This window comes from Penicillium samsonianum (assembly GCF_028829775.1).
Source record: "Penicillium samsonianum strain IBT 33392 chromosome Unknown utg000007l_segment0_segment0, whole genome shotgun sequence".
NCBI lineage: Eukaryota > Fungi > Ascomycota > Eurotiomycetes > Eurotiales > Aspergillaceae > Penicillium > Penicillium samsonianum.
The window spans coordinates 3,338,651-3,353,852 of NW_026643265.1; the positions used below are offsets into that span (position 1 = coordinate 3,338,651).

General features: G+C 49.1%; 5 protein-coding genes across 5 annotated transcripts; 1 reads left to right on the forward strand and 4 right to left on the reverse strand.

Annotated features, from left to right (window-relative positions):
- Nucleotides 1–1,380: 1,380 nt before the first annotated feature.
- On the forward strand, nt 1,381–3,805 carry N7471_012128 (putative FAD monooxygenase; the record flags this gene model as incomplete). Its single annotated transcript, XM_057284847.1, has 4 exons — nt 1,381–1,518; nt 1,574–2,597; nt 2,650–2,886; nt 2,943–3,805. 4 exons carry the CDS (start codon nt 1,381–1,383, stop codon nt 3,584–3,586), a joined length of 2,043 nt encoding a protein of 680 aa, XP_057131113.1. The 3' UTR covers nt 3,587–3,805.
- A 321-nt stretch (nt 3,806–4,126) lies between these two features.
- Nucleotides 4,127–4,309, reverse strand: N7471_012129 (uncharacterized protein; the record flags this gene model as incomplete). Its single annotated transcript, XM_057284848.1, has 1 exon — nt 4,127–4,309. The coding sequence occupies one exon, from the start codon at nt 4,307–4,309 to the stop codon at nt 4,127–4,129; it is 183 nt and encodes a 60-aa protein (XP_057131114.1).
- Nucleotides 4,310–4,591: 282 nt separating this feature from the next.
- N7471_012130 (putative acyl-CoA synthetase) lies at nt 4,592–7,268 on the reverse strand. Its single transcript, XM_057284849.1, is given in 5 exon segments — nt 4,592–5,129; nt 5,201–5,536; nt 5,553–6,077; nt 6,138–6,533; nt 6,622–7,268. The coding sequence occupies 5 exon segments, from the start codon at nt 6,998–7,000 to the stop codon at nt 4,681–4,683; spliced, it is 2,085 nt and encodes a 694-aa protein (XP_057131115.1). The 5' UTR covers nt 7,001–7,268; the 3' UTR covers nt 4,592–4,680.
- Nucleotides 7,269–7,516: 248 nt separating this feature from the next.
- Nucleotides 7,517–9,057, reverse strand: rasB (Ras small monomeric GTPase RasB). The gene is made up of 3 exons (XM_057284850.1): nt 8,989–9,057; nt 8,815–8,940; nt 7,517–8,759 (listed from the first exon to the last, which is right to left on the reverse strand). Exons 2-3 carry the CDS (start codon nt 8,890–8,892, stop codon nt 8,106–8,108), a joined length of 732 nt encoding a protein of 243 aa, XP_057131116.1. The 5' UTR covers nt 8,893–8,940; nt 8,989–9,057; the 3' UTR covers nt 7,517–8,105.
- A 3,968-nt stretch (nt 9,058–13,025) lies between these two features.
- On the reverse strand, nt 13,026–14,155 carry N7471_012132 (uncharacterized protein; the record flags this gene model as incomplete). The annotated part of the gene is made up of 2 exons (XM_057284851.1): nt 13,026–14,042; nt 14,096–14,155. 2 exons carry the CDS (start codon nt 14,153–14,155, stop codon nt 13,026–13,028), a joined length of 1,077 nt encoding a protein of 358 aa, XP_057131117.1.
- Between the last annotated feature and the right edge of the window lie 1,047 nt (nt 14,156–15,202).

Here is a 15,202-nt window from a genome sequence, read left to right on the forward strand (position 1 = left end):
CGTTTGGTACAGAGCGCATGGCGTGACCCTCATCCAATGCTCTCTTTCTGATCATGCCATTGATTATTTTCAAAAGACTTTACCAAGCTCCTGGTTGGATCGGTGCCATATCTCTGAAGCCTACAGGCTCAAACAGCAGTTTGACCTAGCAATCGAGTTGGACAAAATCATCATGGAAGAGCTGCAGACGAGAGAGCTAACCGCTATCCCCCGAAGCCCGCAACGGTCTCCACGAGATCTACCACCACCCAGCAATATGCTATGGGGACTTACATGATACCAAAAGTGCGGCCATGGCAATTCAACAAGGATATGAACATTATAATAGGTGTAACCGATGCATTGCCTTCGCTATGGAGATATATAACAGTCAAAACATGCACGAGGAGATAATGGAGCTTCAACAAAAGATAGAAAAGGTCCAGCTCGCGAAATTCTTGTTGGAGAGGCCCCATCGTTGCAGCTTACCATCAACATGGGGTTCGACAGGACAGCGTGCCGCACCGGCCAGGTTTCGTTGTTTATCTAAGCCTATGAAGCTGCCCAGGTGCCGTCACCATGGCGCGTCTGGAACAGAAGTTTGTGGCCGCTGCAAACTTGGAGTTGACCCTAGGGTATTATTATAACGTATGTGGGCACGATTCTTCGAGGGAGAGTGGATGACATCTGAGGATTTTAAACATCGTTTGAAAGAGGTTTATGATCTGTGATCCGTGGCAAATGAGTGTCAACCATGGAGGATGAATCCACGGCGGCTTACGCATCGTTATGTCGAGTTTATCAGGGCATTGAACGCTTGATCAACGACCAACATCAACGCCAAGGCGGTCAATGGGTTTCAGAGTGCCACTGTTCGATAATTTGATATCGATCTTCTGCATTGTTTCTGTCGACGCCTAGGTGCTGATGTGTGTCAAGATGGGTTGGTATTGGGTGGTTAGGCTAGTGACTCAGAGTTAGATAGCTTAGTTCTTGGGAGGTCATCTCCTGAATACAGCTCTCTTCCCTCTCTTTCGTTTCTGCCGTGCCAAGCGCACACCCCTTGCGTAATACACACTGGTGCTTGGTGATTGAAGTACATACCGCAAGGGGGGGTGCGCTTGGCATGGGCAATTGGTCATTTTTGATATCTTCTTCACCGCATCCGAAACCATGGGAACTTGAAGGTCTTTCCGAAATAGAACCCGACCTATCAAGCGAAGTATCTCTGCAGATCGCCTCCTAGGGCTGTGGGGTTGTCGCGGGGTAAACTGGAGGAGCCCTGGCGCCTCCCCCCACATTCTCCGACAAGGTCCTTAATTTATAAAGGCCCCGCCCGGTTCATAATTAGAAGGAAAAGATATCAAATTGGCATTTCTCATCTGAAATTCCAAGCTCATCATGGTCGATACACTACCGACCAAAGAAGACCATGTGGATGTCCTCATTGTTGGTGCCGGGCCAGCAGGCCTCATGCTGGCCAACTGGCTAAGTCGCTGTGGAGTCAAGACCCGTATAGTGGACAAGCGTGGCTCAAAGGTACACTCTCGTACAGATATGAGCACTACCGCGTCACATACTGACTCCAGTACAGGTCTTCAACGGTCAGGCAGACGGTCTGCAATGTCGCACTCTGGAAATCTTCGACTCTTTTGATTTTGCCCACCGGGCATGGCGCGAGGCAAACCATATGTTGGAGATCTGTCTTTGGAATCCTGACGAGAATGGCCATCTTCAACGAAGTGACCGCATTCCAGACACCATTCCTGGAATTAGTCGTTTCCAACAGGTCGTGCTGCACCAGGGTCGCATCGAGCGATTCTTCCTCGATGCAATCAAGGAACATAGTGACATCCGTGTAGAGCGCAGTGTGTTGCCCACATCTTTCGAGTTTGACGAAGCCAAAGCAGGCGATTTCGAGGACTACCCTGTCAGTGTTAAACTTCGTACCTTGACCGAGGAAGAATCCACCCCTCAACAACGGCAACAGCATCAGAAATCTTCTGATGGTCAGCAAACAGTGGTCGGGGATGGACTGTTCCGAAGTAACTTGGTTGCTGATGACACCGAGGACCTCATCCAGGCAACAGAGGCCAAAGGAAATCAAAATCCCAACCAAGTGGAGCATGTCAAGGCTAAGTTCCTAGTCGGTTGCGACGGCGCCCACTCATGGGTGCGCCGTCAGGTCGGCTTTAACATGGAAGGTGGCTCAACCGATTATATCTGGGGTGTGCTCGACGTTGTCCCCATCACGAATTTCCCAGATATCCGCCATCGATGCGCCATTCACTCCGCGAATGCGGGTAGCTTAATGGTGATTCCCCGCGAGAATAAACTCGTTCGACTCTACATCCAGCTCCAAGCGACGGATTACCAGAAGCATGGCTCCAAAACTGACCGCTCCTGGATCACTCCCGAGATCATCCTGAAATCTGCCCAGCGCATCGTTCATCCATATAAGCTCGATTACGCGTATTGCGACTGGTGGACTGCGTATCAGATTGGACAGCGAGTGAGTGACAAATTTTCGCAAAGCGATCGTGTCTTCCTGGCAGGTGATGCTGTTCATACGCATTCTCCCAAGGCTGGACAGGGCATGAATGTTAGTATGCAGGATAGTAAGTTCTTGAATCCTGAGGTGCTTGGTCTTAATACTCACATATCGAATAGCGTATAACCTAGGATGGAAGCTCGCCCATGTGATAAACGGTCTCAGCAAACCGTCGATTCTTCAAACCTACGAGTCTGAGAGAAAGCAGATTGCGCAGGAGCTGATCGCTTTCGATCACCGCTTTTCGCGACTTTTCTCTGGACGCCCAGCTAAGGATATCATGGATGAAGAGGGAGTCAGTATGGAAGAATTCAAAAGGGTATTTGAAAAAGGAAACGAGTTTGCAAGCGGCATAGGTGAGTTTCTTCCAATACTAGGTGGGTCTCTAGTACTAAACTTCATTTTTTCGTAGCTGTCAACTATGATGCCAGTATTCTCGTTGCGAAGAAAACGGATGTCCCAGAACTAGGCAATAACACGATCACCAGCAAGCCAGAACTAGCTACGAAGATAGATATCGGCAAACGCATACCTAGTTTCAAAGTTTTGAATCATGCCGATGCACGACCATGGCATCTGCAGGAACTATTGAAGAGCAACGGCCGCTGGCGAGTGATAGTTTTTGCTGGACGACTCAGTGAGCCCCAAAATATGCAACGCTTCGAAAGACTAGGCGGCTCTTTGGGAGGGCCAGACTCTTTCATTCGCCAGTTCACACCACCAGACAGGTCTATTGATAGCGTGATCGAGGTGTTAACGGTTCATTCCGGATCACGAACAGACATCGAACTTCTAGATCTTCCGGAGGCGTTCCATCCCCATCACGGTGATATGGGATGGGATTATTGGAAGGTCTTCGTCGATGATGAGTCTTACCATGAGGGGCATGGCCAAGCTTACTCAAATTATGGAATTGATCCGAACCGCGGTGCTAGTGTCATCATTCGCCCTGATCAGTATGTTAGCTGGGTCGGAGAGCTCGATGACTACGAGCAGATGTCACGATTCTTCACTAGCTTCATGAAGCAACAGGTGGCCAGAAATGATGCCCTATAGAGGATGCAGCCACTAAATACTTGGTCACCTGATCCCTCGCCCTATATAAAGAAAGTGATGCTTAGCGGCCTAGCCTACGTACACCTTTCTAGACACAACATTCAGGATCTTAGAGACAATAGCTTCATCCGACTGTTGTGGATCTTGTGATCCAACTTCCGCTTCCGCCAGCAAGACTTCAATACCTTTTGGCATTGGTCCCTCATATATTTCTTCTTTAGATGCTTACTCGCTTAGAACTCACTCTAGCCCTTCGTGAAAGGATTCGTAAGCTCTGGTTAGCTATTTAATAGCAACTGAGACGGCTGCAGGTGGCAGACTGGCATTGTATGGTCGAAACAGCTCACTCGGGAAGCCAACTTCAGACACCTTCTGCAACTTCCGTCATGTCATTGTTCGACAGAAGAAAATCTGTCTCGTTGCCCCTCTTTACGCGAAAGAAACAGTCTTCGAATTGCCTTCTCCTCTACCTCTGTGAGAGTTGACTTAAGGTCATCCAGTCGCGGGAACCATTTGCTACGGTGCAAATGTACGGTGACTTCATGTGTCTGATGGAAGCTGAGCGCTGATTTCACAACTTCTGTTAGGGTTACTACCCATGGCGGCAGGTGTGCATCCTGCACGGCGGTTCTCTTCGTTGCTTCCACGCTCTCCACATGACTCTATGCGTTTTTCGTGTGAACGAGCCAGCAGAAGTAGTGAAAGAGCTTCCAAGAGGCCCATTTTGTAGAACATTGATCGGACTTGTACAAGATAGCCGTTCTGGGTCATAAAATGCGAGCTTTGACACTAAGTTCTCCAAAGAAAACCATCTGAAAAGACATCCAAAAGAACAACCAAAAAGACGTAAAAAAAAACCTACCCATCGAGCCAACTGTATCATGTCGTTTTCAACGGCCGACTATTCTTGTATCCCTTAACTGGAAGACTTTATGATGAGATAAGCGTGATGCTGAAGCCTGATAGCTTCTTCACGAAGAACCCCTTAAAGTCCCATCTTCAACCGAAACATTCAATCAATCCATATGCTTTTCAGCGTTAGTCTACCACTCCAACGTATATACAGCCATGATAACATCCAAGCATCTATCGTTTTAAAGCTTTGCCTTCCCAACCCCATTCGCCTTCTTCTCCTCAAAATACTCCCTAACCCTCTCCCTCGCAACAGAAACAACCTCCGCATCCTCAACGGTAGGCGGCACACTAACCTCCGCCGCATACTCCCCCTTCACCCCAACCTCAAGAAGCTCCCTCAGAACACGCCTAAGCGTCTTTCCACTCCGCGTCTTGGGAATCATCCCCCGACCCTGTATAATCCCACCTAGTGACGCAATAGCCCCGATCTGCTCGCGGACCAGCGCGTTGATCTCGGCAAATAACTGCGGGCTCGGTGTTGCCGGAAGACGCCCGGTTTCCCCGGGAATCGCGCCGGCTTTGGGCTGGATGAATGCGAAGGGAAGGTGGCCTTTCAGCGAGTCGGGGATGCCGACGACACTTGCTTCACTGATCGATGGGTGCGAGAGGATTGCTTGTTCAATGGATCCTGTAGGAATAAATCAGATCATGTATCGGCAGATCATGGCGCTGGGAAGCGAAGAACATCAAACTCCTTACCAGTACTGAACCGATGCGCGGCAACATTGATGATATCGTCACTTCGCGACATAATATGCACGTAGCCATCCTTATCAACCATCCCCGCATCACCGGTATCAACCCAGCGGCCATTAAACCGCTTAAGATACCCTCGGTAAAACCGCTCCTCGTCCTCAAAGAGAGTCGTGAATGCCGACGGGGCGAGCGGTGGCGCCAAAACGATATTGCCCATTGTGCCGCGTGGGACTTCACTGCCTTCGTCATTGACAATGCGGACGTCAAACCCAGGCATTGGGAATCCTGCGGAGCCGGGACGGGGCGTGAGGGGGAGCATGATCTGGCCCAGATGCCAGACTAACAAGGGCAGCACTCCCATTCAACGCAACACCCGTAATCGGGGATCCGGATTCGGATGACCACCAGTTATCGATAACAAGCGCACCGTCCGCTGCATACTTACCAAGCAGATCTTGGTATGAACGAACAATGCCCGGCTCGCTACGCTCACCGGCGAGGAAAAGCGCACGGAGAGATTTCAATCCTCCGCGCTTCCCGACCTCGCCGATAAGCTGGTTGTCCGGGTCATCTTTCCGGATAGCTCGCATGGCAGTTGGCGCCGTGAAGAGCGCGTTCACATTGTGTTTCTCGACGATACGCCAGAATGTCCCTGCGTCCGGCGTGCCGACAGGCTTACCTTCAAATAGGACGGTTGTGGCGCCGACTAGCAGCGGCGCATAGAGGATATACGAGTGTCCGACGACCCAGCCTATGTCTGATGCGCAGAACATTGTGTCCCCGGGACCTTTTATCCCGAAGAGGGATTTTATGGAGAGTTCCAGACCCACGGCATGCCCGCCTGCTTCGCGGAGGACGCCTTTGGGGAGGCCGGTTGTTCCTGTGGAAACACGTGAGTATGAACAAAACAGGACCGGATTCGGTTCTGAGATTTACTCACCACTTGTATAAATAATATAAAGCGCATCCGTGCTCTTGATAGGAACAGGCCCAGCCTTAACCCCGCGGAACCGTGCACTCTTAACGAGTCTTTGCCAATTACGCTGTCCACCGCGCTTATCGGGCTGATTCCAGCGCAGTTGGTCACGTTGCCAGACAATGACCCTGCTCGGCTTGAAGCTGCTTGCCTTGACGGCACCCTCAACGAGTGGCCGGTAGGAAATGGGCCCCTTGGAACCCTCTATTCCACATGACGCTGTCATTATAGCTCTCGGGCGCGCGGCCTCGATTCGCTGTGCTAGTGCTTTCGGGGCGAAGCCGCCGAAGACGGCAGCGTGGATTGCGCCTAAGCGGGTTATTGCCAACGCAGCTATTAGAGCTGCGGGGATCATTGGCACTAGATGCGATACGTGGTCAGTTTGGGGGTCCTGTTTTTAATGAATTCCCCACTTGTGGTGTGATCACGACGTTGTTGGTTTGCATACTGTAAATAATAACAACATCGCCCTTCTGCACCCCTTCCTCCCTAAGCACACCGGCAAGAACCTCAACCTCATCGAGTAGACGGGCATATGTATACTTCTCCGTTACACCGGTAACTGGTGATTCCCATACAATCGCAACATTGTCACCGTGGCCTGCGAGCACATGTCGGTCGACACAATTGTAGGTTGTGGAGATCTCGCCGTCGGCGAACCACGACCAGTGATCGTGCTCGGTTCCGCTTGGTAGAGACTTTGTCTGCCGTGTTAGGGCACGTGAAGGCTTGCGGTGCCAGTGGAGTCTGGTCGCGTGATGGGACCAAAAGGTCTCGGGGTCGCCAAGGGATTGTGAGTGGGTTGTCGGTTGGGGGTGCGGAGACATGTTGGATAGAATTTGGATTCAGACTCGGATGGATATGGTAGGGGGAAGTGGCGAAGTAATTGCTAGGATTGTGATTTGATAGACTGAGAAGCTAAGAGAGAAACAGGGTACACAAGACAAGAAATAGTGAATTCGCTCAAAAGTACTCTGGGGCTCTGAAACCGAGCGCTTCTACCCGAGGTCTTTCGGATCCAATAGTGCGATTGGCACGGGAAGATGGAAGTCAATACCTGCAGGTCTCTGATCGACAAGACATTTTAGGCGTTCGTATTTTGTATCCATTATTGCGGGGGAGAAGGGGAGAGGTGCCCAGGTGAAGCTGAGATCCCCCGGATGCAGCCGAGGCGAGTCCGTGCTTTTCCCCCGCACTTTCTTTGGCGCCCAGCCTGTACCCAGATTATACCCAGATTGTACCCAGCGTGTACCTCACGCGCAGTATTAAATACGGCCTGGAATAGGGTACTGCACTTGTACCCTGCTACTTTTGCCTCGGATTTTCCAAGTATTACAACCAAGTGAAAAAAAAAATTTGACCTTTATTGTCTATATCGCATAAATGGCTGAAAAATGAATCAAATAAAACAAGCTCAGTCGTAGGGTATCATATCGAAATGCCTGCTAATGCGCGACTGCGATCTTCTGGCTTCGTCGCCTGGGAATTTTTTTTTTGGTTTCTTTCGGGGGTGCTCCGAGTCGTGTCCCGAAAGATTCCTCCCGATCGCAACTTATCAAATAAGCAGAGACCGAAGAAGAGAGACGATCGTCAAGGAAAAAGAGGAAGGGGAGCTTGTGGAAATTTAGACAGCCAGTCTGCATGCCTGGTGCATTTCCAAAGAGCAAAACAAAAGCCAAAACAAAACAAAAGGTTGCGCTCAAGGCTTGCAGACACTGGCCTCAATCCCCAAGCCAGTTCTCAAGCTCTTCAGAATGCGAGCGTAAAAGATGTAGCATGGCAAGGACCACCGACGCCGAACGAGGTAACCAAAAGATAGAACCACCCTTCAGATGCACCCGGGACCAAAAGGAAGAGAGGAAGAGAGAAAAGGGAAACAGCCATTATTTCAGTGAGCAAGAAATCCAACGCCTCCCGGACGGACCCGGCCGATCACAAGAGAGTACACTGGAGCCGACTGCGATGTCGCGACCGGTCGGGCCGGAAGGACTTGGGATATTCGGGGCCTGCGTCGCGATCACGGTGGCCTGATCCAAAGCCCGGCGGGCGACGGTCTGCGCGGCCACCTGCCGCCTGTTGTCGCTGCTGACGCAGCATGCGGACAACGTCGTAGAAAGCCTTCTCCACGTTGATACAGTTCTTCGCGGATGCCTCGACAAACTCACATCCCAGCTCCTTGGCCAATGCTTGGCCTTCCTGTGCTGAGACTGCGCGCTCGACTGCCTTGTCGCTTTTATTGCCGACTAGCATGACGGGGACGGGCATTCCAGGACCCGATGAGGCGTTCATGGGCGAGTTCAAATAGCTGGGACCGGAGGGGGAACCGGAGCTTGACGATTCCTTGACCATCTTGATTTGGTTGTAGAATTTTGTGATGCGGGAGAAGGAGGCGCGTGAGGTAATGCTGTACACCAATACAAAGCCCTCGCCATCCCGGATCCACTGGTCTCGTAGCGCGGTATATTCTTCCTGGCCCGCTGTGTCCAGCACCTCGAGCATACACGATTGTTGATCGATCACGACTTGTTTGCGATATGAATCCTCGATGGTTGGATCGTATGTTTCGACAAAGTGATTAAGACACAACTAGAAGCACAGTTTCAGTGGGGGTTCTTGTCTAGGTGTCAAGAGCTCGACCAACCTGAATGGTAAGGGCGGTCTTTCCAACACCTCCGTCTCCCAACACCACCAGCTTGTACAACGTCATTTTTCCAGCCATGGCGGGCAACTGGAATTGAGAACAGATAAAGAAACAAAGACAATCAACCTAGAGAAGTCAGTATCTTCATAGCAATGCAGCTTGTAAAGGACATACCTATAATTATTTCAGGGGAAAGAGGGGGAAGGTTCGAAGTCGCAAGGAGGGGGGGGAAAGGTGAAGTGGCCCACGTTCTAGGCGGGGGGCGAAAAAGAAAAGCGGGAGCTTCCACGCGATTCACAGCAACCCCCAATTGTTGCCGGAGGAATGACGCAAAGGGGAGATATGGGAAGAGAGAAGGGAAGAGAAAAGAGAATTAGGAGAAAAGAGACAGAAACAGAGAGGGGAAGAACCAGTGTGCGAAGTCTGGTCCGGGGGCTGGAACGAAGTGGAGAGAGGGGTTCAAGGGAATATAAGGAAGGGAAGACACCTAGGTAGGTAATATAGGAATATCCTTAGGGATAATAAGGATATAGAATAGAATACAATATAGGATAGATTAGAATAGAATATAAATTAGATAAATTATCAAAGAGAACACAGGAATTTCGTACCTTTCCCGAGATCTTCATCCCTGTTCTCTATTCCTCTCTACTCTTTACTTTCTCTACACTTACCAACTCCGAGACCGTTTCGGATGTGAAAAAAAAGAAAGAAAAAAAAAATCAAAGCTAAACCTATTGAAGAGCAAAAAAAGAGACAGGAAAATCCATTCTGACTGGTAGGAATCTTATAATTAGGGAGAAAAGCCAAAAGACGCCTTTCCTAAGTGACAGTTCCATGAAGTCATACATTTTCTTTTACATTTTCCGAATATCCACATTGTAGTCTCTCTAGGGCTGTGCTGATACTAATTTCTATTTGATATGCATCTTATATCTACCCTTTCATTATCTTAATATGCTGGAAGCCATATACGTACATCCGAAGATCTGTAGAATGAAAAGTCCATTCCACTGAACCTACACCGGATCAGTGAAAACCAAATAAGACGCCCAAAAAAAACCCCAAAAAAGCCAAAGAAAGAAGAAAATAGCGAAAAGAGTGAAAAGTCCAGGTCCCGAAGGTCCACAGTGAAAAGGAGAAGCGCACAGGGCACAGTGGATAATCCCGGATGTACTTGGCTGAAGCTCATTTCCTTGCCGGGAGAGGAAGCTGGGAGCTTCTTGTTTTTTTTCTCTTATTTTTTTCTAATTTTTTTTTTCCTTAGTTAAAAATTTGGTTAGCCGAGAACCTGTTCCTTATAATATTCTCAAATTAAGGCAGTCTATACCCCAGTCTGCACGTGGAAAACACGATCTATGGTTTCACGCTTGCCCTATCAGCCTCTAGAGTACTATCAATATGTATTATGTATTGTTCAGAGATGGGATGTTCATTTACATATCTAAAGTTCATCCTGCAATTGGAATTGCACCATTAATTAAATTAGTGTCGATGGTGGCACACAATGCCCCCATCTCCAAGCCTTGTGGTTTTTGAAACTCGGAGTTACTATCAACGTATCCGTACTCCGTACTCCCCTTACAATCCTACTTAGGAATAGCCCTGGAGCAGTAAAAGGTAGGTCTCCCTCCATGGCCCTGGGAGACGCTACCCGAATAGCGTAAGTCAAACGAATGTCACAATGGGTCCTAATCATACCCTAGATTTTGGATTCCGGAACATCCAACAAAGGTTCAACGCCAACCTCGAACTGGTTTAGGATCGAGTCTTGGCCACCTTAGATTGGTTCTCGTTATTGTCCTTCCGTGTTATACCCCTATCTATTCTATCCCTGCCCATTCTACTCCGTATTCCCCTGCCACTTGCATTTTCCCGGACCCGAGTCTCTCTGTCCCCAGCCTGCCCGCTTCTGCGCATCCGGCATACCTAATACTTACTAGGCAATAGGTTCAAATAGCCTATAATCATTGGTAAATGTCAGAGCCTTCATGCCAGTGCAATGTCCACCCGCAGAACGGCGCGTAAAATAATGTTCCCATTGATACATAGATCGTCCTAGAGCTTGCTTGCTAGCTGCAAAGGTGGACAAGACAACGGGAGGAAGTTCGGAAGGTGGGTATGTACTCCTCCTATGCTCCTTATGAGCTCTTTTTTTTTTTTTCTTTTGCTTTGTTTGGGTTATTTTTATTTATTTTTTTTCTTTTCTCCCTCTACTTTTTCATAGCAGAACATACCCGCCGCTCTATTTCCCTAGTAGGCAACTGGTTGGGCATCAACTCATAGGGTCCGGGATAGCTCCGTCTCCCGTCCCAGTTCTGTGGCCGCGGGCCAAGGGGGGGGGGATTATATCGGGGAAACCTTGAACTGTTGCCGTCCACTTTTTTTTGTTGAATGCAATAGGTCGGGCCCCGACGGAACCATTTATTTCTCTTTCTCTCCCAAGGTTGCTCTTTTTTTTTTGGATCGGCATACATCCAGACTCGGCTTCTTCCGGTCAATTTTTAAGAGATCCCCAAATTGTAGTGATGTGTATTTAAGCATCTTTGTTGGCTTCCCCTTTTGTGTATCAGCATGTTCAACTCCATAGCAAATATTTAAAGCCTCAAAGTTGCTGGGGGCACGTCCGACAATTGTTTCATCCCCCTGTTCATACGGAAAGGCCCGGCCCAACGGCTCAGTATGCTATGTACTCCGTTAGGGTGAGCTCTTCCTGTACCAATAGTGGCCGTGGATTTGATTGAACGGGCAGGGGTTGGTTGGTTAACGGCTCCTCCCGCCTGGCCGTTATATGGGGAACGCTGAATTCGTGCCGTTCAACGGTCCGCTATGGTCTCGCTCTGGTCTAGGATTCTAATCTCGAGTCCTGTCCATATCGGCTAAGGAGTACGGAGTACCGGTGACGGGATTCGTTATGCACCTGCCTTATACTGACGTGCATGATGCAACGGTTCTTGTCAAGTCCCGTGAATCCGTGATTCATCTGTCATCTGTTTGTGGATGTGTGCATCCATCGTGCGTCGGGGCTGCCGGCGATCGGCAGGGCGGTTCCCAGCAGATTGGCCCTTGGGAAACTAACAAACTGTTGGAAACACACTGGATGTGACATTTCAAAATTATCCCTTATCCCTTGATTGACTTGGGGGATCTTCATTATTGATCCGTGGCTTGGATACTGCCCAACGATGTCGTCGTTCCTCGGGTATCTCACAAAACCGGATCACATGCGTATATTGTACAATGTATTGCAAACAAAGTAGATGTCGATCTCAATGCGCCAAGCCCCCGAAAGATCCCCGATGGTATGCCTCTAAAGCGTGTTGGAATCAATAATGTGATCATCCCGTTACGCTATTGATTGGATCAACGATGCTGGTGGGACTAGTTCAACGTCATGTGAGCGTGTCAAAGCTCAATAATAGATAGGTAGTATGATTATTTGTGGAGAAAGGGGAGGAAGCCATGTGGCCAAAAGACTTAAGCTATACGCATGGTCTATCTAGCATTATTGCAACTTTATTGCCCTTTTAGTCTTTAGACTCATCAGCTGCACTTGTGCCTCGGTAGTACTCCGCAGTATTTGAAATAAGCATAACAGCATTTCAATTACGTTCAGTCTGTGTAATAGAAACTATCATCCAGTTTATGTGATCTACGGAGGAATGAATATTGATATGGCATAGTCTTAAATAGTATCCATAAAAGTGGACATACTTGGTACGTTTGTAAGTCGTGATGATGCAGAACGGGTTTCAGGAAAATCAATATATCTGTGACATGGCTCGTGTAATTAGTGTAATAGGACTATCTTCCTTAGGTTTGAGATCATAGTCAGGCTTAAACTTGAAGTCAATATTAATCCTGGTCAATATATGGATGTTGCTAGTGAGTGCAGTGGGCTTCGGGTACTTCGTAGTGTCATGTAATCTAGTATAGAACCATTTTTCAGAATGTGATATCCAAAGCTCTACCTGTATGATTCTTTAAATAAATGGCAGGATATGGCGGGCAGTCGTATCTTTTTATGCTCATCGAACACTCGAGGAAAAGTTGCATGTTGAGAGACGCTGTCGGCGTTGGAATGACGCCGCAACAAAGAACTGAAACACTTCCAAGGTTAACATTCCAGACCACATATATTGTTCAGTTTGTCCTACGTTAAGCATCAAAATGTCCCATTTTTAAACACAACCCCCAAACAACATACAATCTCACTGTTCCAGCAGAAATGACCCTCGCTCAATATCATTCAAATAAGCCGTCACCCTCTCCACCAAAATCCGCCGCGGCTCCGCTTGATCGCTATCACTCAGTGCATGCGATGCATTGGGAATAACCATACTCCTTGAATCCCAGATCTGCCGCCCACTCCCATCAGCAGCAATCTGCCACCTCTTCAAGAGAGCCTCCTTATTAACCCACGGCGGTACCGACTGATCCCTCCCAGAGTACAGCACCAACATTTTCTGTTTCAGCAAACCCCTCTCCCGAATCATCCCAAACGTCCCACGGAACTGCTCATCGCTCAAATCGGAACTAAACAAATCATCCTCAGACGGATCCTCTGGACTATCCGGGCTAACCAGACTCAAGAACCGCCGACTGCTAACCGGCGCAGAGGGCGGATACCCAATCCGCGACGTCACAGACAACGGCACAACCGTATCAACAAGATCATGATCCTCATACACCGCCCGTCGCGCATCAGCAACAGCCTTGTTGTATATCGCGCGCATCTTGGCCGGGCTATCACGCGCAGTGCCGCACTTCACAACCCACAAGATGCCCTCGCGGTCAGAAACAGGCGCTTGCATAATCGCCCCGTCAACAGGCACCCGCACAATAGGCTTCCAGTTGCGGTCGAAGACAGGGTGTGCTGGCCGTGGGTTGGGACAGTTGATATAGTGCATCACGTCCTGGCTGCCCGTCGAATGGCCCATGATAACCACCTTTCCGGCGCCAAATTGTGGCTCTTTGTATTTGCGGATGTACGAGACGCACTGTGATAGCTCGTCGATGTCTTTGCCCAGTCGCCCCATGCCCCACCCGCCGCCGGCGCAGGAGAGGATCAGCGAGAATACACTCCATTGGGATGGGTCTAGGGCGCGGACGACATCGCTCAAATAGTCGACTGAGCCCAGGCTGTCGCCTAGCCCCCCGACAAATACGAGTGTGTGTGGCTTGGGAACATGGCTGCGGGTGTATTCGAAGGCGACGAGGGTGTCGGTCTGAGGTGGCGTTAGCAGTGTGAACGGCTTGGCTGCAGGGGTGGGCGGTGTACGCAGTGGTGTAGCACACCGGGCTGTCCCTGGGCCAGTGAGGTGAGGAGCTTGAGTTGCATTATGAGAGGTTGGGTGCTGCAGGTGGTACAATACTAATATCCAGGTGCAGATTGGTTTAACAATGTGCGTCAGATCAGATAAGAAACATCAGATAAGGAGCTGCAACCATGGAACGGATTTATTCCGGTACCGGTTTTGCGAAGACCGGTAAGGTGGGAGTTAGGGCTTATATATACATTATTAGCGTGTATTATTGGTATCCCATTAACAATTCCCGACATCAGTATCTGAGCAAGGGGATGTGTCTCATCATACCCCCCTATCTTCCCATTGCACTTATTGCCCTCATGGATTCCAGTATCATGTTAATAAAAACAAGTCCTACCATCGAGATCTAGGCTCTGGGATTGATTGAAAGTTCAATTTTTCATTCTTCATATGGTTCCTTTGGGTTGGCTCGCAAGATAGCTATGATGAACCATTCTTGTATACACTGCAGCCGTGGGGTCGTGGACGGGGCTTCCTCTTCACTGCGAGACGAGACGGCATCGAATCAGGAGGAAGCTGAAAATAAAGACAGCAAAGGTCAGTATGCGTAGATTTTTTCAGATTTTTGGGGCACTTACAGGAAACCTGCAGTCCCACATAGAAGTCCCCTTGTCTTCTCTGAATGATATGAGCGTCATTCGGATGCTCCAAGCTTGGTTAGGAATACTGGTGTACTCACGATATGCGCTGCCGAAATATGTCTCTTTACCCGTGCCGGGCAAGGTCGCCCCTCTTTCTCCACGTTATCGAGAGCCGTGCAATATGGGCACCTGAAGGCGCATGCGGGGATTTGCTTTGGAAGACCGACAAGAGTTAGTCATGTCTTGAAAATATATTGGGGTAATTGGAATACTCACGATAATCACATGGTCAACCGGCCACTGGGTTGAGAAGTGCTGTCGGCATTCACACACTTTTTTGCGTTGGCTCCAGAATTTATCCGTGAGTAGGTATCAATCGAGGGGCTTATGGAAAAGATGCTTACACCCAGTAGTTAGGTTGCACTTTTGGGTCGTTTCTCGTCCAGTAGAATCCGCGGAGTGGGCTGCCATCGCTAG

Coding starts and splice junctions, on each gene's coding strand:
- N7471_012130 (XM_057284849.1), bottom strand. CDS start 7,000: ATGTCTCCGCACCCCCAACCGACAACCCACTCACAATCCCTTGGCGAC. Junction 6,078..6,137: donor TTATATTATTTATACAAGTG/GTGAGTAAATCT, acceptor GTGTTTCCACAG/GAACAACCGGCCTCCCCAAA. Junction 5,130..5,200: donor CGCGCATCGGTTCAGTACTG/GTAAGGAGTTTG, acceptor TTATTCCTACAG/GATCCATTGAACAAGCAATC.
- rasB (XM_057284850.1), bottom strand. CDS start 8,892: ATGGCTGGAAAAATGACGTTGTACAAGCTGGTGGTGTTGGGAGACGGA. Junction 8,760..8,814: donor AGACCGCCCTTACCATTCAG/GTTGGTCGAGCT, acceptor CTGTGCTTCTAG/TTGTGTCTTAATCACTTTGT.